This window comes from Calypte anna, chromosome 26 (assembly GCF_003957555.1).
Source record: "Calypte anna isolate BGI_N300 chromosome 26, bCalAnn1_v1.p, whole genome shotgun sequence".
Lineage (NCBI taxonomy): Eukaryota > Metazoa > Chordata > Aves > Apodiformes > Trochilidae > Calypte > Calypte anna.
Window position 1 is genome coordinate 1,313,267 of NC_044271.1, and position 25,337 is coordinate 1,338,603.

At 44.7% G+C, this 25,337-nt stretch overlaps 1 protein-coding gene across 3 annotated transcripts; it reads right to left on the reverse strand.

Annotated features, from left to right (window-relative positions):
• Positions 1–414: 414 nt before the first annotated feature.
• HIPK1 (homeodomain interacting protein kinase 1) lies at positions 415–23,352 on the reverse strand. Of its 3 annotated transcripts, none has more exons than XM_030465342.1 (16): positions 23,083–23,352; positions 21,364–22,441; positions 16,718–16,841; positions 14,706–14,825; positions 13,886–13,972; positions 13,340–13,524; positions 12,878–13,040; positions 12,262–12,484; positions 11,259–11,380; positions 10,128–10,262; positions 7,437–7,576; positions 7,109–7,291; positions 6,673–6,888; positions 6,155–6,393; positions 5,659–5,795; positions 415–5,027 (listed from the first exon to the last, which is right to left on the reverse strand). In XM_030465342.1, exons 2-16 carry the CDS (start codon positions 22,437–22,439, stop codon positions 4,542–4,544), a joined length of 3,636 nt encoding a protein of 1,211 aa, XP_030321202.1. In that variant the 5' UTR covers positions 22,440–22,441; positions 23,083–23,352; the 3' UTR covers positions 415–4,541. The 3 variants fall into 3 exon arrangements, with proteins under 3 accessions (XP_030321202.1, XP_030321201.1, XP_030321203.1); XM_030465341.1 differs by having other exon boundaries at positions 7,437–7,579; XM_030465343.1 differs by lacking the exon at positions 10,128–10,262 and having other exon boundaries at positions 7,437–7,579.
• Positions 23,353–25,337: the final 1,985 nt, after the last annotated feature.

Consider the following 25,337-nt stretch of genomic DNA (forward strand, 5'->3'; position numbering starts at 1 on the left):
GCCCCGGCCCGGGGGAGACACCGCGGCACCGCGGAGCTCCCGCCGGGATCCCCCATGCAGAACCGCCCACCCGGGACGCGGTCCGACCGCCCCCCGTCCGCGCTGTCCCGCAGGGCTCGAGGGCTCGGTCTGCGGCGGGTCGGTGCGGGGCCGCGGTCCGAGGCCGCCCCCTGGTGGTGCCCCCCTGGTGGTGCCTCCCGCAGCTATCGCTCCGCAGGGACCCTCTGGGGCCCGGGGGAATCCTCCCGGGAATTCCCCGCACCACCGGCAACCAGGATCCCTGGCCGGGGAGCGCAACTTTCCCGCACCGTAACTGTTCCTGGCGAGTGATGAACCGCCAGTGCTCGCCTTTCCCCCGGCTATGCCCAAACCAACCCCTCTCCTCTCCCTTTAAAAGATGGAGTGACCCAAGGATAGAGTACAGAAAATTAACCCTTTTTATTGATGCATTGCAATTGTTCTACATTTTTACCATATTATGTAGAAAATACTTGAAATACAAGCTACTTTGTAAAACCAAAGACAAACATTGAATCCAAAGATAAACTATGTTTTCACAATGGACCCTTTTCCCATATAGTTAGTATTAAATTTTTAAATATCTATTTCTTTTGTTAAAATGATTTTTACATACCCCCTAAGTACATCAGCAATACAAACATAGATCAGTAATTGTCAGAAACTACCTGTATCTAGCGGCTTGTAAAAAGGAAGAGCACAACCATAAAAGAAAGTTAAATTTTACACAGTAACTAGCATATCAAATACATTTAATAAAGTAGGAATTCCATTGCAATATCAAGAATTCAAGCAGAAATACTAACATTACATATAATGTACTGCTACATGTAGTGAGATAGATATATTTCAAGCTGAATCTGAAATCACACATTATATAAAGTTTAGCAACAAACAACCATGTGGACATGCGGCACCATCGAGAAGTTTAAATAAAAAAGAAAGCAGGGCTGTGCCAATCCTGTCATTTAGAAGCAATTTAGTTTCATGTACTAAAAGAAATTGCAAGTCAGAGGTAAATTACTGCATCCCATCAGCTAGGTGCTAAGCAGGAAAGCCTCAGGAAAGCTTCAGGAGTTGCCTCCGCTGCATCTATCACAGCTGCAAATACCAGGTAAGAGAACAACTGACTTACCAGTTCAGGAATCACAAGAGACCAATCTAGATGGGACCAGTTACTAAATATTCAAAAGGTGAATCCCAAACTAGCTTGAAAAATTAAAGATGATTCCAATTTCTAACCAGAGACCATTTTTTTTCTTACAAATCATATGTAGTGGCTCTGACAATGAGGAGAATCAATTACCTTAATTTTAAGGCTCAATACACAAGGGAAGCAGGGATGTCCTTAGAGCAGACTACGACACACTTAGATCAGGCAGCACATCCCAGAGCCAGGCTGGGATTCACCAGTGCCAAGACAAGTCTGGCTCTGCTGGGGTGGGGGTTTTGTTTGCTGGGTTTATGCCAAGTATGGCAGAGGAATTTCAAGGTAATCAACAACATGTTTTCAACGGATTATGTTTTATTTTACCTAGGTCATTTCTATCTTGTCCTCCTTGTTTCAATACTTTTGGAAACTTGGGACAGTGGAAGAGATGACTCTGCTCTGTGAATACTTTTGATTTGGTTTAATAACATGAAGACTTAATCAGATTTGAGGGGGAAAGTGGGAAAGTTCTCAAAATTATTAGCAGATTTTGCTAGAGGTCTTCTTTTCCTATTAGAGCTTAATGGAAAACTCTTTACTATTTGTGAGACAGGACATCATGTTTTCCTCAGACACAGGAATTGGAGCATGTTTTGCCTTTCGATGGAAAGGCACAACTCTGTACCCAAGAGGTATGTCAAGGCAAGCACTAAACACAAGCAATGTAATATGGAAAAAAAAGAAAGTGCCTAGAGCAACAAACAGCATTGTTGACACCCATGATGTGGGACAGCAAGGGGGGTTGGTTACCTGCACACTTACAGAAGTGCTCTGACTAAAAGTACACTGAACAACACCACAGCTAATGCTACTGTCCAGTTCCAAAGTCCTTGATCCCTCTTTCAAAAAAGATAATCAGATCACCAATTTCACATCAGTCCAGACTTTCTTCCATCATTAATGTGGAATTTCAGAAATGACTTTTGCACTTCTTGTCACATACTGGTCAGAAAACTGGCCACTTTTCCACTGGGACGGAACACAAACTGGGATTCAAGGTTACCAAAACCTCTTATTGCTGCAGTAATACGACCACTCAAACCAGTTTATAATTATCCATTTGGACAAGATAATTAATCTGTATACTGAGAATGAGAAAAAATTCCTATTACAAAGGATCCAAGACAACCAAGTGCAGTTTAAAAACTGCACTGGTGATCCAAAATGGGTATTTCCTCTGAAACACTAACCAGGGCTACAGCTGATAAACCTTCCTAACAACTCCACATTAGCAGTAGCATTATAAAACTTTTTAATGGTATTATGTGCTTTACAGCAGGCTCTCTTTGGTATAAATAATCTCTCACCAAGCTAGTAATATTTTACAAGAAATGTCTGCTATTAACGTGGGGGAAGGTAACACCATACTAATCTAATAAAAAGTGATTGCACATATTTAATCACTTCTGCAATATTAGACTAAACATTCCAATGCATTCCCAGCACTACCTTATTCGAAATGCACTGACAGACACCTAACAGTACATGTGCCATTTCAAGGAAAAGCTTTAAGGGAACTTTGCTTCACGCCAAACAAAAATGTAGCTTTTTATGATAGCATTAAAACTGAGAACAATGCACCTATGCAACATACTGTTGTTCTTGCTGTGGTAAGCTTAGTGAATTGCTTCAATTCAATGGGGGCTTGCTGGTCCCTCATAAGGCAAGCTCACTGTAAACTCTAGTCACACTACATCATCATTTAAGGCACTACAATAAGGGGACACACCAAACAACTCTTCATCACACATACCTGTGCAAAACAAATCAGAAGGTATCCTTTCCTCTCATGAAGCTCTACTCCTCTCAGTGCTACAGTGATGAGCTCTAACCATTGCATTATATCACATACATTCCAACATGAATCAATTCATTTTGGTTTAAATACAAAGGATACATCAACTCCATCCCCAGGAACGTTTAAGAATTAGACAAACACTAAGTACAGAGTTCAAGTATAATCACTACACATTTTGATTACAAAGACAGAACGTTTGGGGTTAGCAGGAAGTTTTGCTTGTTATATTTTTCTAATCAATATGTACATATTTCATTTTATGTAAAATATTAAAACACCACCAATACAAAACTTCTAAAATAGTTTTAAATTCAGTAATAAACTTTAAAATCTGGATTTTTTTTTCCTTTTTTTTCTTTTTGTTTTTTCCTTTTTTTCCTTTTTTTTTTTTTTCCTTTTTTTCCCCAATTCCTACATGCATGTACTGTGTACAAGTCTTGTTAAAAGCGCTTTAAAGTAGCTGCTGACATATCCAGGAGGATACGCTCACAGGAGTATAAAAATCTGTACACATCAATACAGTGATGCTTCGTTGTATTTCAAATTCAACTCCCTCCTAAAATGAATCATGTGAGGAAAAATATTAAGAAAAACAGAACAAAGAAAAGCCCTGTGCTTCTGTGAAGGAATCCAGCTCCATGATAGGGCCAGCATCTAATAAGCTGCAGAAACCAGATTTTAGAGCAATGATGCACTGTTCATTCTCAGCTGAAGACTACAGCATCCTGGCAAAGCTGCTGAGTTCTGTTACACAGTAAGAACTTGAAAATTCTGAAAAGCCTAAAAGAATTCTGCAATGAATACAATAAAAATTCAGCTGTGTTATGGAGCACAGAAATAAAAACAAAAAAAAGAAAAAAGATTTCAGGGTTTACAGTGACTACTGAGTATATCTAATGTTGCTACTGTGATGCAGCTGCCTCTACCATTCCTTAAACAAAGGAGAGAAATAAACAAACTTTGACAGTAACATATATGGAGATATAATGGCTTTTGCAGAACCAGCGATTTGTTAGAGACAAAGTGAATTAGAGAACAAATACTAAAATATTAAACTTGATTTTAAAACTGCCCCAGCAACATAATGAGATAAACATGCATTACATTTTTAGTGGCAACATGGATTTGTGCAAGCTGCTAAAATATCATCTGCTAGTCTTTTTGTTTAAGTTACACAAGTTAAAAAAGGTCATACAGATCTATCTTCCAAGACACTGATTTTCTTTCCCCATTTGATTAGCACAACAGAACAATTTTAAATAAATGTGACCATGAACTTTTTAAAAGCCTCTATAAAAAGTAAGTAAAATTTTAAAAACTTAATTAGTGACCCTAACATACTGGTAACAAAGCATGCTGCTCAGTTAGTGACTGAACTCACCAGAGACATTTTTGAACAACATACAACCAGAACAGGGAGAAAGAAAAACCAGGTAAGTCATTACCAGGTAAAGATTCACCTGAAATCCTTCTCCAATCCCTCAGGCCTATTTCAGGACAGTGCTTTACTAGGAGCTACAAGTAGGAGTACTGGTTGATCTTTGTAGGGCTCAGCGGATATCCAGTGTAAATAGCAGATCCTCTGGAAGCACCAATATAGGACTGGGGAGCAAACTGGTGTTGGTACTGGGCAGGTGGAACACTGGCAGACGTCAGCAGACTTGGACCAACACTCACAGGGACCTGGTGGACAAGTGTGCTGGGGTGGGCAGCGTAGGTGGTGTGTCGGGAGGAGCCCTGAGGGGAGAAGAGGTGGGCGATGGAGGTGGTGGAGCTCAGCGTGGCAGCGGTGGTGGGAGCGTATGTGTACATGTGTGGCTGGCTGGAGAGGTGGGCATTTGCTGTTGCTGCTGCCAGGTGGGGATGTACAGGGCTGCTGTGCTGAAAAGTGTAGGGAGCCTGAGAAATAGTTGATGTGAGGGGTGCCACGTAAGCCTGCTGCCTACGTGGGACAGCATTTCCATTTCTCTCCTGTGAGGCCAGTGCTGTTGTTTGCTGGTTCTGCAGGGAGAAGAAGGAAATATGGTTAATGGCTATCTCAGGGAAAAGTGCAGTGGACAGCAGGTAAGCATGAAAGGCAGCTTGACCCAAATACCAGAAGGAATGACATAAACTAAAATGAAACCAATCTCTGAAAGTTTCAAGGGAAGTCAGGTGCTAACTCTTTGTTTGAGAAACAAGGTCGAGCCTTAATCTCCCGGTCAGGCCTTGGTGAGATCTAGAGAAGGAAGGTAAAGAACAAAAGAATCTCCTAATACAGTTCAGTGCCATCAATGCTACTCTAATTCAACAGCTGGATACTGGTGTCACTCTCTCACCTGAGTGGCAAGAAGGACTCAGTGGAAGACAAGTGTAACAGAATCCAAAGAAAGAATATGGATACAACCATGCTTCTTTCTCCTGCCCTCAGAACAGGAACAAATTCTTTGCCTTGAGAAACTTCACCCACATTCCCCACAGAGTTTACCCTACTCTGCACAGCCACAGGACAGAATCAGCTTCAAAGAATTAATGAGGTAGCAGCTGCTGATCCTCTTGCAACCAGGTTATTCTCCCTGCCATACAGCACAGTGGTTCTAAAGCATTCTAAAGCACCTTGTTCAGAGGCTAGCAGGAGTCACACAATGCTTACCTGGCTGAGATTGAGAGGCTGGACACCATTCGTTACCACGCGATGCGAGCGGTACCCGGTGGGTGTTATACAGCATCCTGATGACTGCCCACTCACAGAGGCAACTGGCTTGGTCTTACTGGTGCTGCTCAGGATGCCTGAAAGATTTCAGAAGCTTAGTCCACTCCTCTCTCTCACATGCCATGCACTATGACAGCCAGCTTAGGTAACCAAAGAATGCACAGGGACTATGTCCATAACTGAGCCTTTTCTTCAATTACAATTTAAAATCTGATTGTACAAGAAATAGTGGGGGATTTTTACAAACCTTTCTAAATTCAGTCAGACATGTATGAAAGTCTAGTTCTACCAATGAAACTGAAAACAGACCAAGCTGTACAATCTGAAGGTGCTGAAGACCCAAGACAGATAGTCCAAAACCAAGCAGTAGCAAAAACTACAGGGCATGGTAAGTGACAGGGACACAGGGCATGGTAACTGACAGGGTCATACCCACCTGAAGCCTGGGTAGCTACAATGCAGTCATTGAGATGTGTTTTCAGTGGTGGCACAATGATAGTCCGAGAGCTGGAGCTGTCAGCTGCTCCTCTATTAGGCAGCTCCAGGGCACCGCTGGTACTCCTGAGAGAGGAAAGTGGGTCTGTGGCATAGGGGCTGCTCAAGGAAGAGTCAGAATCGGGGGAGTCATTAACAGTAACGTAGCTGATGACATTGGACCTCTGCTTCATACTCAAACTGCAGGGGGAAAAAAAGAACAAAAACAAATGGGAAGCATTCTAGCTTTTTCCAGAAGATTAAGAGATCTCCCTCTGGGATCTCATACCCTCCCTCCTTGTCAGATGAATTCTGACTAACGAGAGATTAAATGGCACAGCAACCATTGTGCAATTTTTTCTGTCTGATGCAGTGCTGCTTAGACTCTCCAGGGCTTCACACATAGCATTCTCCACCCTCCCTGGTGTTGGGGCTGAGCTCAGGACAAACCAGTGCTGGCTGCCTCAGTGAACTCCCTACCTGGCAGGTTTGTATTTGCTGTCCTCTTCCTCATCAGTGTCGCTGCGAATGGTGATGACACTGACAGGGGGACTGGGAGTGTCTGGGATCACAATGGGTTGGTGCTGCTCCTGCACTGGGATGAGCACGTTGGAGGAGGAGGAGGTGGAGCGCAGAGGACTGCTCCCAATGAGAGAGTAAACCTGGGAGGGTGCAGGCTCTAGAGTTGAGCTGGGCCTGAAGGAAGACCAAAGAAGTATTCAGCTACGTGTCAGAAGGCTGGGACAAACCAGCACCACCATGAAGACTTTTTCCAAGACAACTTTAAAAGCAACTGTAGCACATTAAGACATTATGCAGACAATGCCTCTGCAATCAGAAGATCAGTTTTTCACACCATAAAGACAACCCCCACAGACACCCCCAGTCTTTCTAGGACTGGGGATAGAAGCCTTACTTGGCTGTGCTCGGTGCTGGCTGCTTGTTCTTCTTTGCTGGAACGTTGCTGCTTTGCTGCTGCCTGACAACATGAGCAACACCAACGTTGAGCGGCTGCGCGGCAGCCAACGTGACGTGGTTGGTCAGCAGTGATGGCTGCTGCATCAGAGTGCTGTACTGACTGCTGTGGGAATGTGCATTCCTGGAGCAGAGAGAAAAAAGAGGGAGAGACCCAAACCCCATGACTCCACTGCAGGAACCACAGGCTGCACTGAGACCCCAGATGATTATGAAGGGAAGGGATAAACTCAGCACATCCATGGAGCTGGATCCCATGCAGTCCCTACCTCCAGTCAGCCAACTGCTGGCTGCCGCCGATCGCCTCCGGAATCACGGCTGCTGTCTGAACAGAGTTGTGCAGAGCAACCCCAGGGAGCTGCTGCCAGGTGGAAGGAAGCAGTATCTGCTGGGTTCCCCCCGGCCAGGCCTGCTGCAAAACAACAAACAGATACACAGGCTCACTAGATTTCAGTTCCTGCAGGTGGAGACTTGCTCCAAGCAATAAATGCACTCGTGTAGATTGTTAGCTTGCAGAGATAATGGCACATCATCACACTTTCTCAAAACGCTTCAGTACAGTCAGAGAACAAGCAAACCAGAGACAGAAGCTTCCCCTGACAACTTTGCTGACCTTTTGTATCAGAGATGTCACCTGGGGAAAAGAGAGTTAATACTGTACTGCAGAACGCAGCCAGACATTGAACTGTCAGATGCAGCATGAGTGTTCAGACCTCTTTCTGCACATCCGTTTACACCCATTGCTCTGCTGAGCGACTCCAGAATATGGAGCCAATTTGTTTCTTTCTGGTTTTTTGCCTTACAGGGCTCACATTGAGAGCTGAGACAGTGTTTTTACTGTGGAAATTCACTCCACCTCAACTACAAAAAGCCACGCTGAGAGAAACGTTTAGTTACAAGGGAGATACGTGAAGCTATTTTCAATTCATTAATATTTCTTTGGTTACTGTCCAAATTGACAAAATGAAGTTGTTTTTTTCTGGAAAAAACAAACCAACAAACCACCAAAATAAATTTGGCAGTACAATATTTGATTTTGAAAATATGTCTCTTTCTTGCAGTTTAAACTGCAAAACAATAAACACCTGCTGTTTTAAATAGAATATTTCTGCAAGTAACAGATCCACTTATTACAAATATTGGTTCCAAACAAGAAGCCTTCAAAGCAGAGAGCTGCTAAAACCTCTGCCAATATAAGCGGAATAACAATATTTAAAAAGAAAAAAAAAAAGAAAGAAAGAAAAAAAAAAAAAAAAAGAAATATGTTAAGTCACACCATGCGTCTTTCCAAAAGCCAACACCTGCACAAGACAAAGCAGAGAGTTTAATACAGCAAGATATAAATTCCCAATGAGAGGCAGAAATCGGGCCTTCCAAGCGACGAACTGTTTTGACAGAGGAAGGACAAAAATATGCAAAGCTTAGCAAATGGCTAATGCAAACTCAGGGGAATCAGCAAGGGAGAAGTGTCAGAAGCACTAAAGGTGAGCAAATTCACACCAAAGGCTCCCAGAATCCAAACAGAAATAAATCCTCCAGAGACATTCAGAATCCAGGCTCAGAGTCTGGGGACAGCTGGCTCTGATCTGCGCTGCTGTACAGAGCAGTCAAACGTCAAGTCCACTGCACACACAGAGAACAGAATTTGCCTGTTGAATTGAAAGCCCAGATACACTTTTGAAAACATCACTAACAACTCATTTGTATCCCAAGCTCTGCTACAGTCACCCCTTGCCATTCTCAGAGCCTCGACTGCAGCCTTTCAGTCATCAAAATTCAAGAGGAGCAAAAGAGCATCCCCAGGTCTGGTTAGCTCAGAGCTGTGGCCCAGGAGAACCCCACTCTCCCATCCTCAGAAATAGGGAGCAGGTAACATGGTTCAGAAGAACTCAAATGAATGGGTTTTAACTTCAGTAATGGTATGAGTTGAGCAAATTCCACTTCAACAGAGGTCTCCCTCTTGGAAGAAAATGACACTCAAACTACCACTCTAAAGCCACAAGAAACAACATGGTTCACATAATGGAATGTGCTTTGCAAGACACGTGAGGATACCATCACTTTAGTGCACTGCAATGTTTTTGTAAGCTTCACTGATCTGATTCTGGAGTTTTACAATGACTTCTCTAAGGCACTTGCAAAGCTGTTCTGATGCAGGTGCCCAAATGAATACAGAGGAGGATAATTTTGAAAACATACACTTCTTAGAGGTGTGTTTATTCCCTTTCCCCATCCTTTACAAAAATTGTTCCAAATAGTCAAAAAGCTAGCTATTGCCATTTTGGATACTAGAACTCATCTTTAATTTCAACCAAGAAATAAATATGAACTGAAAGTATCTGTGAAGGATGATATCTTTACCTGGATGAAGCAAGCTATGTGTGATTTGCTAAAAGTAACAAAAGGCCAGAAAATTATTGTCAGTGTTCAACAGAGGTCGAGAGAAATCAACTGCTAAAGCAATACGTTAAAGAATTGGCTATCATTAAGAGATTTTAACCTGTGCTTAATGACCTGAAACATTTCTACATGCAAAGCAGCTTTACACATGTTGAAAACAAAGTCTGCAGCTAACTTGACAAGTAGAGCAAATTCTGGCCATCCAGGTACCTGTAGCAGAGTCAAGCTAAAGACTGATTCCTTCATATTCAGCAATCAAAAGGCAAAGATAGGATAGTAAGCAAAGAACAAGAACAATTACGACTCTTCTGTAGTATAGCTTAGAAGAGCTTTATAATACTAGGCTAGTAAAAAGTAATAGTAAATGGATCTGGATTCTTTACAGAGCCACACTAAACGTCAGAGTCAGACAGTGCTTCAGCAATGTTGGGGAGGAAAACAACAAGACATTAAGATGTAGCAAGAACACAGCCACAAGATGGCACATGCTTCCATGCCCTCTGCAAGTCTAAGTTAAAACAAAAACTCAGTTAGTGAACACAATCAAGGGAGGCAATTACCAGTACTGCAGCCGTCTGTTCTACTAGCGCTGGCCGGCCGGCTGCGCAGTTCAGGGTAAAGGGGACCGCATACTGCGGCGTGATGGTGGCTACTTGAGGATGAAGAGTTGCTACCATTAGTGGTGTACAGCTTCCCTGAAATGTAGATCAGGCAGTGAGTGAAACACACGTACTGAGGCAGGATAAGTGGGTTCAGCAATAGGGCCAGAAAAGGTTCCACCTCACTGGCATTCTGTGGTGCTTGAGGAGATTCCAGCATTGTAATGAATGCAGCGAAACCAACACCCAGACCCTTGGATATGTTTCTCTGAGCAATTACATGTCCCTGAGGGGAACACAAGGGATAGGGCACTGGGAAAAATGACCTCTCCAATGACACAGTTAAAAAATAAAAATGAGGTAGTGCTCAGCTATTGACACTTGGCTGGGTCCCAGAGAGAATTATGCCAGGTACACGGCACTAATGCCCTGCAAGACACAGTGTCCAGCACCAAACCTTCCAACTCCCAACAGAACTCATGGAAAATGATAAACTAAGGGATTCAGTGGAAGGCACAGGAGGTCTTTTGTAGCACAAAAGAGCAAAGTTATTTGTGATGAAACTACTAAGACATTAATAATGTCTAATTAAGACTAGACCCTCTGTATACAATTTTGCACTCTTAAAAAAATGCAGTTTGAACTCAGGTGAGCTTCTTCAAGTGTATTCTATCTGTGTTGCCACTTCAGTTTACAGCCATCTTGCTTCTCACAGAATTATTTCTTCTAAAATTTGCTGCCACAATTTTGAAGTGTAGGCAAAACCATACATCACTACCTGTAAGGCAGTGTACACACATGAGAAAATACAGCCTGTTTTTAGCAGCTGAAGACTACTTATTTATTACCACTACTAAATCAAACTCCTAAAACCAGGGAAGCACATGAGGTAAAATAGTTTAGATTTTAAATATTCCAGAAAAAACAAAGAAAAACCAAGAAAACACTGTCTTACAGGTGATCTATATTGAATCTTTCAAGATCTTCTGAGAACCCCCTATGTCCACCCCATGCCAGAGGGGCAGTCAGGTTCTCCTGGATAGTAGGAACTGCATTTAACTCTATGGGGTTTTTTGGAGATTTTCTTTTTACCTGTGTGAGAACTCCAGACTGGATCTGCAGTGGCTGTGCTGCAGGTGCTTGTGGTACAATTGGGACAGCATTCTCCATCCTTACTGGGAACCCAGAATGCTTTGTAGTTGCCTGAATTCCAGCTGTGGAGGATAAGAACACATCACTGCTAAGCTCCTTTATTATTCTTTTGGGGTTTTCTAGTTTCTTTCAAAAATTAAATTGCTACCAGGTAAGAACAGAAGACAGGGTCAGATGAAGAGAAAAGCTATTCCCTTTGACAAAAGCACACCAATAAAACACCCACTGAAGTAAATATTTCTGCAGTCCTGGTATGCCAAAGGGCAGTGATGGACAACCAGCCCTCAAAAGCTTTGCTCTGTGAAGTCCATAGTCTTGTTTTCAGAAACACAGATAACAGACATCTAATTATGTGTCACTTGAGACCAAGTTCAAAGTTCAAACCTTACATGATCAGTTCCCATTTCATACACAACCCTCCAGACTAACACAATCCAGATTCAAGCACAAACACAGAACTTTCAGGATTAGTGGAGTTACAACTGTGCTGACTTCACTCACTTGCAAGTCTGTGACAATTTGTTGCTATCAAACTACTCAGCTGCATCAGTGCTTGTGAACAGAGATTCAAAGACCAGATACTCTCTCCTAACACACAAAACACAACACAACACTTTCTTATTTCCAGACAGGCCTGCCTCCTCTGTTCCCTGCTTCCTGTGGAATGCTGTTGTGTTCAGTTTCAGGGGGGTGAAAAACTGGTTCAGCAACCAGATAAAGACTGCAACCTAGGCAGGCAAGATACTGTCACCTGCTCAAGCATGACCTGGAAGAGAACCAAATTTTCTGCACGTCTGTCCTGATTCTGCACTCACATCTGGTGCATGAGCACTGTGTGACATGCAGAGTGGTCACCTGCAATTTCTCAACTTAGTGCCAATTACATCTCCTCATTTCTACCTAATGGAAGCCACAGTATCACACAAAGGGTTTTTCCACTTACTTTGAAAAGCAGGGGGACAAACAATGAACGTTTGCTGGAATGGGTCAGTCTGTGTGCAGATCTGGGTGGTTCCAGGTTGCAAGGAAACACTCTGTTGTGCCACTCCTGCAACTGGTGCTGCAGATGATGGATACAGAGCAGACTGGTAGTTCAGCAGTGAGACATCTGAGTTAGCCAGGGAAAGAGTAGCAGCAGCAGTAGAATTGGAAGCCAATACACTGGCCTAGGAAAAAAAAAAACAAAAGAGTAAATTAGATTTATAACTCTACTTAGTATAAAAAAACAAGCAAACAACCAACAGGAACCATAAGTGTTAGACTATGAAACAAGCATCAGAAAGCAGGTTTCAGGCAAAAGGCATAAAACAGCACAGGAGAAAAAAAACATGAACTGCACTTACTTTACTTACCATTGCTGAACTGACAGGGAAATATGGTTAAGTGAAGTAAAGAGACTGACTTGGTCTGAGTTTTTGAAAATTCCATTTCACAACAAGACTAGAAATTCTGGAGAGCAGTTTAAGCATAGTATTTTGCAGAAAAGGACTTGGCCTGAAAGCAGAAAATGAGACTACTCCATTTGTCTGATTAGTATAAAAAGTTAAAAGATGTTATACCTGATTGTGTACTGTACTGAGCTGGTTGTTAAAGCTCATTGTCAGATTTGTGCTTGTATTGGGAGCAACATGAGTCGTGAATGGGCTTTTAATCTGATTCACTGTATCATACATATTAACTCTTCTCTTGCAGATCTCCATGTTCTGAAAGCATGATTTCACACTGAAACAGAATGACAGAAGGAAAAGATTGGATACATAAAAACAGTACAACAGAGACACAAGAGATCCCCAAGTTTACACACATGCCTCTAGGTTTAGGTTTCTTTTTTTTAAACCTACAAAGAATGTCATAAAACATGAAAAAGAAGCTTACAAAAATTCCATTCCTTATACATGCCATTGCTATTTTCAGATCAGCCAGAAACTACAGAAAACACCACTGAAAAAAAGCAGAGAGGGGCTACTCTGTGTTTCCTGTAAGTCCTCCTGAAACAAAACAAGAAATCTAAGGAAGCCTACTGGTTACTGTGTGGGAAATCCAGTAGATGTGTCATTGTAACAAACGGATGGTTCAAAGTCTTCAGTGGAGTAACTCTCTTATCTGCATCAATTGTCAACATTTTCTTCAACAAATCAATATATTCCCTTCGGTCAGCCTTCTCTGCCAACATGTCAGTCCCTTCTAAGTCTGTAGACATATTCACCTTGAAAACAAAATCAGAGTAGTTCACACAATCATCACAATTGCTACTTAATTCGGTGATTTCACATCACACAAATACTTGTTAAGCATTTATGTCTCTTAGTCAGCTTAATTTTAGGTCCAACAGCACTAACATACCAACTTTCCCTTGCTCAATCAATAAAAGGAAGTCAAACTAACACTCAGAATTCTCATCTAAGTTGACTTATTCAACAGACATCAACCAGGCCTGGCAATATGCTTTAAGGGGCTAGCAAGTCAAAATGGCAAGGTTCTGCATTCTCTGCACAGATCTGAAGTGATGAGAACAACTCCAAAAGCAATAGAAATTTCAGACTGTGTGTTACAAGACCTCCACATACTTGCGCCATATCATCCAAACAGTTGAATATATATTTCCGAGCTTCTTTTGATTTTATTCCTGTCTCCAACTCATGTTCTTCTGGGGTCTATAAAAGAAAGCATTGATTAACATAAGCTGAGATATGGCATACTGATGAAGAGTCCAGCCAGCAGATCTGTTGCCTGCTTTAAGACAAATGACATGGCAGGAGGCCAAACCAAGAGAGCCATGGGTTCTCATTTCCTCAGCTGGAAGGATCATTCATTTCAAAGCTGAATTAACAACAGGATGACTTCATTTTAAGGATTTCTTAGGTAGTGCATTAGCCAGAAGAACCAAAGATTTCTGATTCAGGAAGAGAAGAGCCTGTAAATTTACACCTTTCTTTTACAAACAACAAGAAGAGCAAAATCCTCTTTCTTTTGCTGCTCAGCTTTGAAGGCAAATAAAGGGTACATCTGATTCTTTCCTGTCTTCTTCCAATACATAAATAGATTTCTGCTAAACTAACAAAGACCATCATTAAATGCTCCTTATTTTACTCTTTGTGCTGTCAGGAGATGACAACAAGATGACATACTTCACCATGACTGAGCAAGCCATAATAAGTAACCATTATCTCAATTACTTTAACACCCACTCTTTGCTAGTACTATCATGCACAGCTGCTACTGTTAGATGAGTACCAGAAGGTCTGTACTGTTTCTGAAATAAAATACACAAATGGCATTTCAAATCTAATCTTCAGAATGTTTTCACAGCACACTAAAACTAGGTGTGGATTTATAGCAAGTCCTCAATTAACAAATCATAAATGGCAATTAAAAAGACAGACAAACCTTTAGTCTCCACAGTGGGTATCCCAAATTTGGATCTCTGTTAAAAAACCTGCTTGTTTTCGTTCCTGCACTGAGAAGATACTCTGCTGGAAGGCCTTGAGTTTGTGAAATATAACGAATCTAGGAAAGAAAATTAAAAGAATTAAGACTTCCAACGTAAAGAACTCATGTTAAGCCTACAATATAATTGAAGGCGTTAAGTATCCAAGCAACATTGCTGTGACTGGCTACATAAGCTCCAGGGATACAATTTGAGAATAATGTCATGGCAAAGCTCCCACTGACCAAAAAAGCAAAACCAAACCTCTAGTACAGTCCGATTCCTACATCCTCAAAAACATTTAATACACTTTACATGTAACTAAAAAAAGGCTCAGAGTTTTGGACAGTGCACCCAAAGAATTGTGACAGTATTGATAAGGCACTGGTGCAGAGGTAACAAATAAAAAGAGAAGACTGAAAGAAAATACCAGGATATGAAAAAACACAATAGAAAGCTTTCTAAAATATTCCAAATGTTGCCTCGAGGTGTATGGTGTGAGATGGGACATCATCTTTATCATGACTCTGCCCTCAAAGGAGTCAATTTAAAGGCTTCAGAAAAAACACTGGTAAGGACTGGAAACACAGTGTTAAGGTAACTAGGTTTTCTTCAAATTACCAGTTATGAGTCTTTTAGCATCTCTCATTTCTTATTTGCAAAACTCCTGCTATTCCACAGTGCCAAAAGAGCTGAACCCTGCAGGGCACCTAACTCAGTGCTACAGCTTATGTTCCATATGAATTTATTGACTCATTTTTCACTTCCACCAGTGTGGATCTGAAGTGTCTGCAGATGAGTATTTTCTGTATCCACACAACAGTTCATCTGAGAGATCTATTCTTTTTGTGATACATAACTATTGTTTTACAGCCAAAGGGTTTTGAAAAAAATAATTGCAAACCCCATCCCAACACACAAACAGAAATTCATGGAGAGTTCTTCCCACAAGTCCTGCCTGAGCTTTTACTTCTTGCTGCAGTCTTAGAAAACTCAAAAGCCAAGTTGCCCCTAGTTTTCAAGGGCAATTCAGATATCAGAAGCAACCACATGAAGTCACACCTCATGCTGCCTCACAAAGGACTGCAAATTCCTGTCTATTAAGCAATGGAAAAAGCACCTCCTCCCCACCCACCTACATGGCTAGATAAGGTTCTCAGAATTACACAAAATTCAGTGTGCAAGGAAACCACCATGCTGTACAACCCAGTTATTTTCTAACTCATTCTGCTCATTAAGGCACCACTGTGCTTTCTTTGGAAATTTGTAGTGCTGGGAAGATGTAACACACAAGTAAGTTTTCATGTCTTTTGTCACATAAGGAAGACTGTACAACAAGATACCACTGTAAAAATCACAGGGCAAAAATAACCCTCAAAACCCCTCCCATGTAGACATTTTATTGGCCTTTTATTGGCAGCTGACTAGTCCAGGTAATAATGCAAATTACCCATGGAAAGAATTAATTAGCTCAAGATGCCTTTTCAGACTCTTGCCCTTGTATTTCAGAGGCAGCTTAGGGCTCACACTTTGCATTAACAGTGATGGCTGCTGTATGTATTAACAGGACAGGAATGATAGACTTGTCCTCTTTCCACATGGAAAAACTGCCCTCATGGTAAAATTACAGAGGCTGTTTCAAATCCTTACACACACCTTGCTTTTGTTTTGACAGGAAGGTGTTTCAACAGCTTTTGGGTTTGGAAGCTAGGGAGTTAACTGAAAAAACAGGCTCTCTGTATTGGATAACTACATTCAGCTCAAGTTAAAAGACAGAGAACACTGCTCTTCTGTACAGCAACAGAGACAGACAGGCAATGGGAACATCACAGAAGGAAAATGAACTGAAGATGATGGACAACACCAGTTTGTACTAGATGAAATCTGATGTAGGATACACTGGGTTCAGAGTATCTGGAACAGATCATTGTGGTTTTATTTGAACATCCCTACATCTGCCATGCTCTCTCACCTGGTCATACTCAGATGCTCCTGGATACAGAGGCCAGCCTAGAAACAGCTCAGCAATCACACAGCCCAGTGACCACATGTCAATAGCTTCACAGAATGGTAAACCCAGGATGATTTCGGGAGCTCTGTTGGGAAAATAAAATAAAAAAAAATAATTAAATCTTGGATTGGGAAAGCATGGAAAGCACACAGTTCTCTCCTATATATCGCTCTAGATAACCCCCCTCCTCCAAGCAGAAGCACTAAATCTGGGTGAAACTAAGTGATCCACTTTAAAGCAGATGTTTCCTCCAGTGGCCTAGTAGAACCTTTTTATCATGGAAAGAACACAGTGAGAGACTGACTGCTCTGCAAGGTTGTGTTACAGGTTCCTGTGCATTGAACCACACCTAATGCAAAATCTACCTGTCTGGCCTAGTCTCTACAAGTAGGTGATGAAAAAAACTCAAACTCCAAGCAGCGTTTGCTCCTGCAACAGGATGGAATTTCAGGGAGATTTCTGTCTGGAACTGACTCATAACACAAAAGGTTGTTTTAGTACAACTCTTCACCTACACACAGTTCTGAAACAAACAGGTGCCATTCTGCCAGGTTAAATTCTGGTCATACATTTGCATACAGCACAAAAACCATGTGAGCTACTGTGGGAATTTACTCTGGAAAGCACAGGAAACACAAAAACTTTGATCTTCTTCATGCATAACTAACACAAGCACAAAGGAAGACAGAAAAGTCCAGAACTCCAGGCTACCTATTTTCTGGTCGTGACTTGGGTAGCATGCCCCAGGGCTTGCATGCCATTTCTTGTGTTACAGTGTGGATAGTTCTCTTGTTTAAAAAGGCTTTGAAAACAAGAAAGAGCTCTGATCTTTCTACAGAATTCTAAAACACTGGGCTTGCATAATGGAAAGGTGTCAATAGATCTGACACTCACTGTCCTCAACTGCTTGACCTGAATGTACCTCCCACTGTTTGTACATGGCAAGAAGTGACTCTCTAATTAATCCCCTTTGTGTCATGGAGACAAAGATACAGCTTGTGGTTCGAGTGACTACAGTTACCATCAGACAGTCTCAGAAACAAACACACTCACCCCAGCTGCCCAGGCGCTGTGCCTCTGAGAAAGCACAAGACCTAACAAAAAAGACAGCTGAGGCAGGTGTCTGCTGCAGAGGCTGTACCTTTTCTCTACTGTTCACCTTTAAAACAAGGACATTCTAGTGTGTTTGAGCTCCCTGCTCCCCCAAAACAGAGCCATGATTTTCCTTTAGTAATCAGAACAATAGATAATTCAAGACATTTTGAGTCTCACTCTACTTGAGACTTATCTGTTTCTACCTACTGGTTTGTCTATCCCTAGCAGTAGTTGACTTCATAAGAGGTTTGCATAGCTGAAAATATAAAATTACTGTGCAAATATGATAATTATCAGCACCCAATGGTCGCGAGTTGAACGAAATACATTTTATTCCTCAGAACTAAATAAAATAAACTTCTCACAAGCCACCTGGTTACATTTTGATTTCAGGACAGAGCTGGTAAATCAGAATCTCTCTCATCTCCTTTCTCACCAGACTGGTGAGGTATGAGTTGAAACAGGAAAACACATAGGGGTCACTTTCTTAGCAGGTCTATCAGAGGTCACAGAGATGTTGCCATCTTAAGCTCTTTCAATCAGAAGTTAACAATGTTCTTTGCATACAGGCTTGCCAAACTCTGACTTCCAAAGCTGGCAAACACACCCAGGCACTGGGAAGGGAGAGGATTCACAGCAGCAGTGGAAAAACCTGAGACTTTTAGCATTTCAAACCACACCAGATTTACAGGCAGGTCTCCAGCCCTCCCCCTTGTGAAGAACGATGGTAACACCAAGCAATGCAGTGAATAACACCATCACCACCGGGAGCTGGACGAGCAAGCAGAGAGTTGGGTTTGGCAGCATAAACTGCTGCTTCACAGGCCACTGAGACTGGGACAGAAGTAGGTCAAGCAGAGGTAAGAATCAGACACTCCTGCAAGGTCCCTCCACACTCAGAACCACCTCCTTATGGCCCAAATGGCTCAGTCCTTCAGCTCAGAACCTTCCCTTTGCCAGGCACCTCTATGCTGGCCTGCAGCACACATCAGGAGGTGGGGACCCGAGCAAGGCTCACAAGGGCTGTGCTTACATGTGACACTGGACATGAGCAAACCTTGCTCCCTGAACTGCAGGGAGATCAGGCTCCCAGGGACTTCTTGTTTATTCAAGCTGTCTGCTCCCTTCTACTGTTCAGTCTCTCCAGGGAGAACAAAAGCACCCATACCCTTCCACACCTGATGTGACAACCCTGTACTCTGGTTTTCAGGTCAGCAATCATAGTAGCAGATCTCTGGACAGAAACCAGTCACTGCAACAAAGCACAACTGCCAGGTAGGCTTCTCCTGGTCCATGCCTGGCTTAGAGCCAAAGAGTTATTCACGGGTGCTTCTCTTCACACTCCGAGTCAACCATCATGGCACTAAAACTGCTCTTGTCAGGGGTTAAAACACCTGCAAAGGGAGGGAACCCACTGCAACCTCCACACACCAGCCCTGACAGAACCAGAGCACCATCCTAACAGCTCCAGCAAGACCAACACAAGCTGCCCAACCACCAGAAGGACAATCAGAACTTGGGAGTGAGCAGGGCTGTTGGACAAGATGACCTCCAGCAGGACTGAGCATAATTCATAAGGGAAGGCTTTCTCCTTCAGGGTGTATGTGCCAGAAAATTCACCTTCCAGAACCCAAGGCTGGCTGGTTTGGGTGTTTACAGTAGACAGAGGTTAACTAAGTGCTAGTAACAGGTAAAAAAACAAAAAAGTGAACACAGTCACAAAGTTCATTTTTAACAGCTGACAGAAAAATGAAGAATTGGTCTACACTTTGATATAACACAGCACTGTAAAAAAAATTCCTCCTTAGAACTCATCTGAACACTAATTTAATGTGACTATGGGTAATGGAATCCAGTTCTGCCACAACAAGCTGGTTTCTACAACATCTCCATAAATTCCTAGATTATGGATTTTAGTAATCATCACCATTAAACTAATTATATATCACTAAATATTAGATTTCCACAACACAGCATGCTTAACTTCAGTCAGGCAGACAACCTCACACCCCACCTAATCTCAGGTTGTTGTCCCTCCTGGCAGCGTCAGGGAGGCAGAATCAGCCCCGAGCTCAGTGCTGAGCTGCAGGAGCAGCAAACTGCTCCCTTCCAAGCAGACCCTTTAAGAAACTTATCACCCATGCTGCTTTTGCCTCAGCAAAACATGTTTTTTGCAATACCAGAAACTGGAAAGCACTATGTGCCTCCCCAAACTGTGGGGCTGACATGTGCTGCGAGTCAGATAGAGCAGATTCTCCATTGGCTGTTATCTCTTTCAACAACAAAATTAATAATGCATTTTAGACAGCAAGCATTTCAACAGAGCTACGGTACAGAGAAGACAACTATGTTACCAAAAATAACAGTCAATAGTTTAGAATTGGAAAGATTCACAAGCTGAGGGAAGATCATGAGGAATGGATTAAGGAAAGTCCATATCACATGACAGAAATGGCACAGAAAGCTGGTGCTAGAGGGACCAAAAAAACCCAAAACAAAGGGGACAAGGATACAGGGAGTATGAGGAACAAACAGGGCAAAGCCTACAAAAAGCCAGGGCTTTAAACTAGAGCTAGGAGGATGGGAAAGACATCAAACAGGGCAGAGACACAGGGTGGGGTGGAGTGTCTCAAGTCTAGTCCCAGCTGGAAGGACTAGATACTAGTTAAGTTTTGCGTCAAGCGAGCTCACATTACACTGAAAGCAGCCCTGACACAAAGCACAGGCTTCCTCATCTCCCTTTGATGCCACAAGTTTTTTCCACAACCATTTACTGATGTCTACTGCAACTTAAATTGAAATACACCCTGTTAAGAGAATCAAGGTAGAGGAATAATTGAAAGACAAAATCATGGCTTGCTTTAGTTACACAGTTTCTGAGTTTTAACCTTTTTGCCCAGTTGATATTTTTAATTTTTCGACAGGAGTGGGGTAGAAGCTGAGATCTAGCTCATCAGCTAGCAGAGCAACAGGTCTCATGAAAGCATGACTTACCAAGAGCCAATACAGCAAGTCATGTGCTTGTGACGTGGGGTCAGACAAAGATGGAGACAGAAGAAACAGGATAAAAAGAAACTGGCATTCCTTTGACTTCTCACCCTTCTAAATGGCCAAGGCTAATGGACTAGATTCAGATCAGGGTAAATAATCCAAAACACATGAATTATTAGTAGCATATTCCTCCCCTAATTTGCTACTTCACATATTCTCACAAACTACCTACAGGGTAAAGTCAACTTACTTCATTAACCTGGGGTAAGAAGGTGGTATAGGACTGCATACTGAGTCTTGAAAAGCAGAAATTATATTATTTTACATAGAAATTTCAGAAGAAATCTCCAGGAAATGTCAGGACAGGGGACAGACTGATCAATTCCTCCTCCCCCCCCCAGCTGGGACTAGATCTAATGGCAGAATTAAGCCAAGTACTTGTAGAAGCAATCCCCAGCATTCCCCCAGGACTGGGTTTCCATTCCTGGGGCAGTGTGTGGAAGCTCTCAGTCAGAACTCACCTGTAGTAGCGTGACTGCAGGTAAGTGGAGCAGACTGCTTTGGAGACGTGGCTGGCTGAGCCAAAGTCTATCACCTTCACCCTGTAGGGCTGGCGTGCAGGATCCACCAACATGATGTTTTCTGGCTTCAAATCAGCATGTATCAGACCCAGGCTCTTCAGCTTCATCAGGGCAGTAGCCACTTGCTGCAGAATTGGCCGGATGTATTTCAGGGGTAACGGGCTGAACTTATTTTGCTTTAGGAAATCATACAAGTTCTGTTCCAGCATCTCAAACACAAGGCATGTATGATTCTTGTGCTGAAAGCACTCGTAGGAGCGAACAAAGTTATACTCATCAGCATTCTCACTGCTCAGGCGAGAGAGGATGCTCACCTCTATCTGGCCCTGCCTAGCATAGGAGGGGTGGTTCTTCAGGATCTTGATGGCTACAATCTCCTTCGTGCTACGCTTCCAGCATTTTGCCACCTGCCCAAATGTCCCTCGGCCCAGGAACTCCAAGACCTCGTAGCTGTTGGTCATAGAGCACAGGATCTCATGCTGGACCAGCTGGTAATCACCTTCACCACTGGAACTGCTGCTTTTAGTGGTGACCGTGGTGGTTGTGGCCGCAGCACCCACTGCAGGCCTGTTTTGCAGCATGAGAGGTGGATGTTCCTCAATTATCTGCACACTACCGTTGCTGTCAACCTCTTCACTTTTCCTTTTTAATCCACATTTTTGATAGGGTTCCAGTAAAGAAACGTTGTTCCTATGTGTGAGGGTCTGGCTGTTCTGGAAAGATGCTGTCACGCTGCTGCCTGTGCTGTCAGCTGCTGTCACCACAATGTGCTCAACCGAAGGAGCAGGGAGGAGGAGGTTCTGGTCGTAAGTAGGGATGCTGAAATTGGCTACCTGATGAGAGGAGCTTGCTTGCCCTGGAGCTGCTGGGAGGTTTTTGCTGTGGGTATAATACTTGTCACTACTGCTCTGTCCTGAAACATCCCAGACAGAGGGCTCCACTTTCAGTTTCTTGGCACTGCAGAAGGCACTCGAGGATACTGACGGAGGGGAGAACACCTGCAGCTGTGAGGCCATACCTAGAAAAGGGGAGGACAAGTCATGAGGACAGCTTAGCAGCAGCAGAACAAGATCCTCCACCCGCACAACAAACACAATGTCAAGCACTTTCCTGAGCACCGCACGGTGCCCCCCCTCCTCCCCACTTTGTGATCCTGCGGGCCCCGCCGAGCGAGGGTCTCGGATCTCAGCTCTAATTACCCCGTTGTGCCCCTGTAGCACCGGAGCAGACTGCTCCGGGTCCAGCCCCGGAACGGCGCCGAGGATCCCAGCAACAGATCGGAAAACAGGAGCAAGGGAAAGGCAGACGGGAAGTGGGAAGATGCTGAGAAAATTCGGATCACTCTCCCTCCCCCCGCCCTGCTCCCCGACACCGCAAAGCCCGCGGAAATCCGCACCGGGCGAGGCCAACAACAACCGAGGCCGCGCCGGGCGCTCGGACACCCGGAGGCCGCCGGGCAGGGACGCGTCGCCAACCCGGCCGGGCGTGGGGGAGAGGCCGCGGGCAGACACGGGCCCTCCCCACCCCGGCCCCGGGGCAGCCGCAGCGCCGCGTCCCGCCGGAGCGGGGGCTGGGCTGGGCCTCCCCGACCCGCCGGGCCGCGCCGCCTCAACCTCGCACCCCGCCGCCGCCGCCACCGGGCCCGCCCGCCGCACTCACCGCCGGTGGGAGGGTCTCAGCCGCGGGCCGGAGCTGCCTGGGGGACACACGGGGGTGCGGAGCCCCGCAGCGGGCGCATCATAGCCCCGCCGCGGCCGCCGGCCCGGCCCGCTCGGCCCGCGCACGCCGGGGGCAGCCCCGAGGCCGCTCCGCCGCCGCCAGGCTCCGACGCGCCCTCAGGGCCCGGCCGGGCCCCCCCCCTGCCCCCAGAGCCCCCCCCGCCGCTGCCGCCGCCGCTGCCGCCCGGGCCCGCGCGCCCCCGCCGCGCTCCCGCCGCTCCGGGCCCCTCGGCTGCTCGCGCCAGACTGAGCCAGCCGAGCCCCGAGCGGCCCGAGCGCCGAGGTGGACCACGTGACCCCGAGCGCCGCCGCAGTGAGGTTCCCCGAACGGAAGGGGCGGGGCCGGGGCCTGAGGCACCGCCTGACCGGACCGGGCCGGGCCTGACCGGACCGTACCGGAGCGGGTCTCTCCCGCCGCCTTTGCAGCCCCAAGGCAGAGCGTTTCCCTCCCGGGGTCCCGGCCCGCTGCCCAGCCGGCTTTCCGTCAGCCGCAGCCTCACCGCGGCGGCCTGCGCGCTGCCCGCGGGCCCTTGCAGTCCCGTACCCCCAGCAGCACGGAGAGGACCCCGGCGGGCGGTGTGTGTGAGGGGGAAGCCGGGCAGAGCCGGGCAGAGCCGGGCTCCTCGCTCACCCAGCAGCCCCAGCCCTCGGGCCGCTGGATTCTGGCGGCTCCAGAGTCCAACCAGAGAGAGGGCCTTTGGTTTCTTTCAAACGCTTGCAGTACCTCAGAATGCTTACAAATACCACACCAAAACCTCAGAAACGTTCTCAGCTTTTTATTTACTGGAACAGCCGAGCAACGAGCATAAGCTGTGACAGCAGCTCATCTGAAGGAGGCAGATCCCCCGATGATCAAGGTGACTTCAACCTCTTCTCCTTTTCTGCACATTCTACTACTTGTTCAGAGGGCTCCATAAAACCCCCTGGGGCAGTAGCTTGGACTCTCACAGGCTGCTGTGAAAGGAATACAGTGACAACCCTGCTCCCAGAACCATGCACCTGCCCTTGTGACATGCCACCACCTGATCCCAGCTTGTTCAGACAGTGCTGAAAGGCTGCCAAAAAGAACTCTGTGGGTGCTGTCAGGCCATGGGCAACTTGTCTCACCCCACTGGGGCTCAGTTCCCAACTGTGAGACAGAGATAAGCAGCTCAAGAGTGCTCTGCACATATAGATTTGGGAGGGCTTTGGTCTGAACACCTTTTTTTTTTTTTTCCTTTAGGGATAACTGCAAGTTTCTGAGCATGTGGCTCTTAGATATCCCACAGTCAAGTCAGAGCCATAATCAGAGTTGCCTCTGTAAATAATTAATGTTTACAACTCCATTTTGCCCAGAGGTTCACCAGAAGAATCTCTATTTACTTAAATAAATGATAAGAACTGTTAATAAGAGGGAAATGCTGGATGCCAGTGACATGCATCTGCAGTGAAATGCATCACATCTCCCAGGTCATCTGCAACACACCTCAGCAGGGCAATGACTAAGAGGGCAGGCATCTCTCCCAAGCAGAGCAGGACACAGAATCTGGGAGCTGAAGCTCCACTCACCTGCCTGTCAAATGAATCATTTGAATTTCAACAATATTAAAAGAACAGCCTGCATCTCCAAGGCAGCCAGCAGTGGATAAAATACAGGCATAGCACAATGATTTGTCTCTGCTCACACCACTCTCCTGTTTACTTTTCATTAGCAAATAAGCACACAGAAACCTCCAAGAAACAGAACCCTGCAGATCACAGCAAGAAGCCTGAGCAGCCCCTTTTGAAGTCACAGAACACTTCTGGGGTCCCCCCAGCAGCTGGTGGGCAGAACCAAGAGAGACAGAGCTGGTATTGCAGTGGTAAACACTGCAGAGCCTGGAAAAACACCATGTTTGGAGTCAGGAGTTGTTTGCCAAACAGCTTTCCAAACATACCCAGTCTGGCTGTCATCGTGATTACTGTTCAGGACAGTCTTTAACAGGTGTTATAGCTGCATCTTCATTTTCCACCAGCCCCAGCTCTACTCATTTCCTTTTCTGGCTTGATTCAGGGAATTCAACCCATCTAGCTGACTGGTCTTGGAGAGACTCTGATCCTGATCAAGAGATACATTTTGTGCTGAAAGTAATGAAAGGGAGGCTTGAAAAAGCTGAGTAACAAACTGGTTTGTTGCTCCAGGAACATTTCTAGTGACCATATTCACTCTCCTTTTGC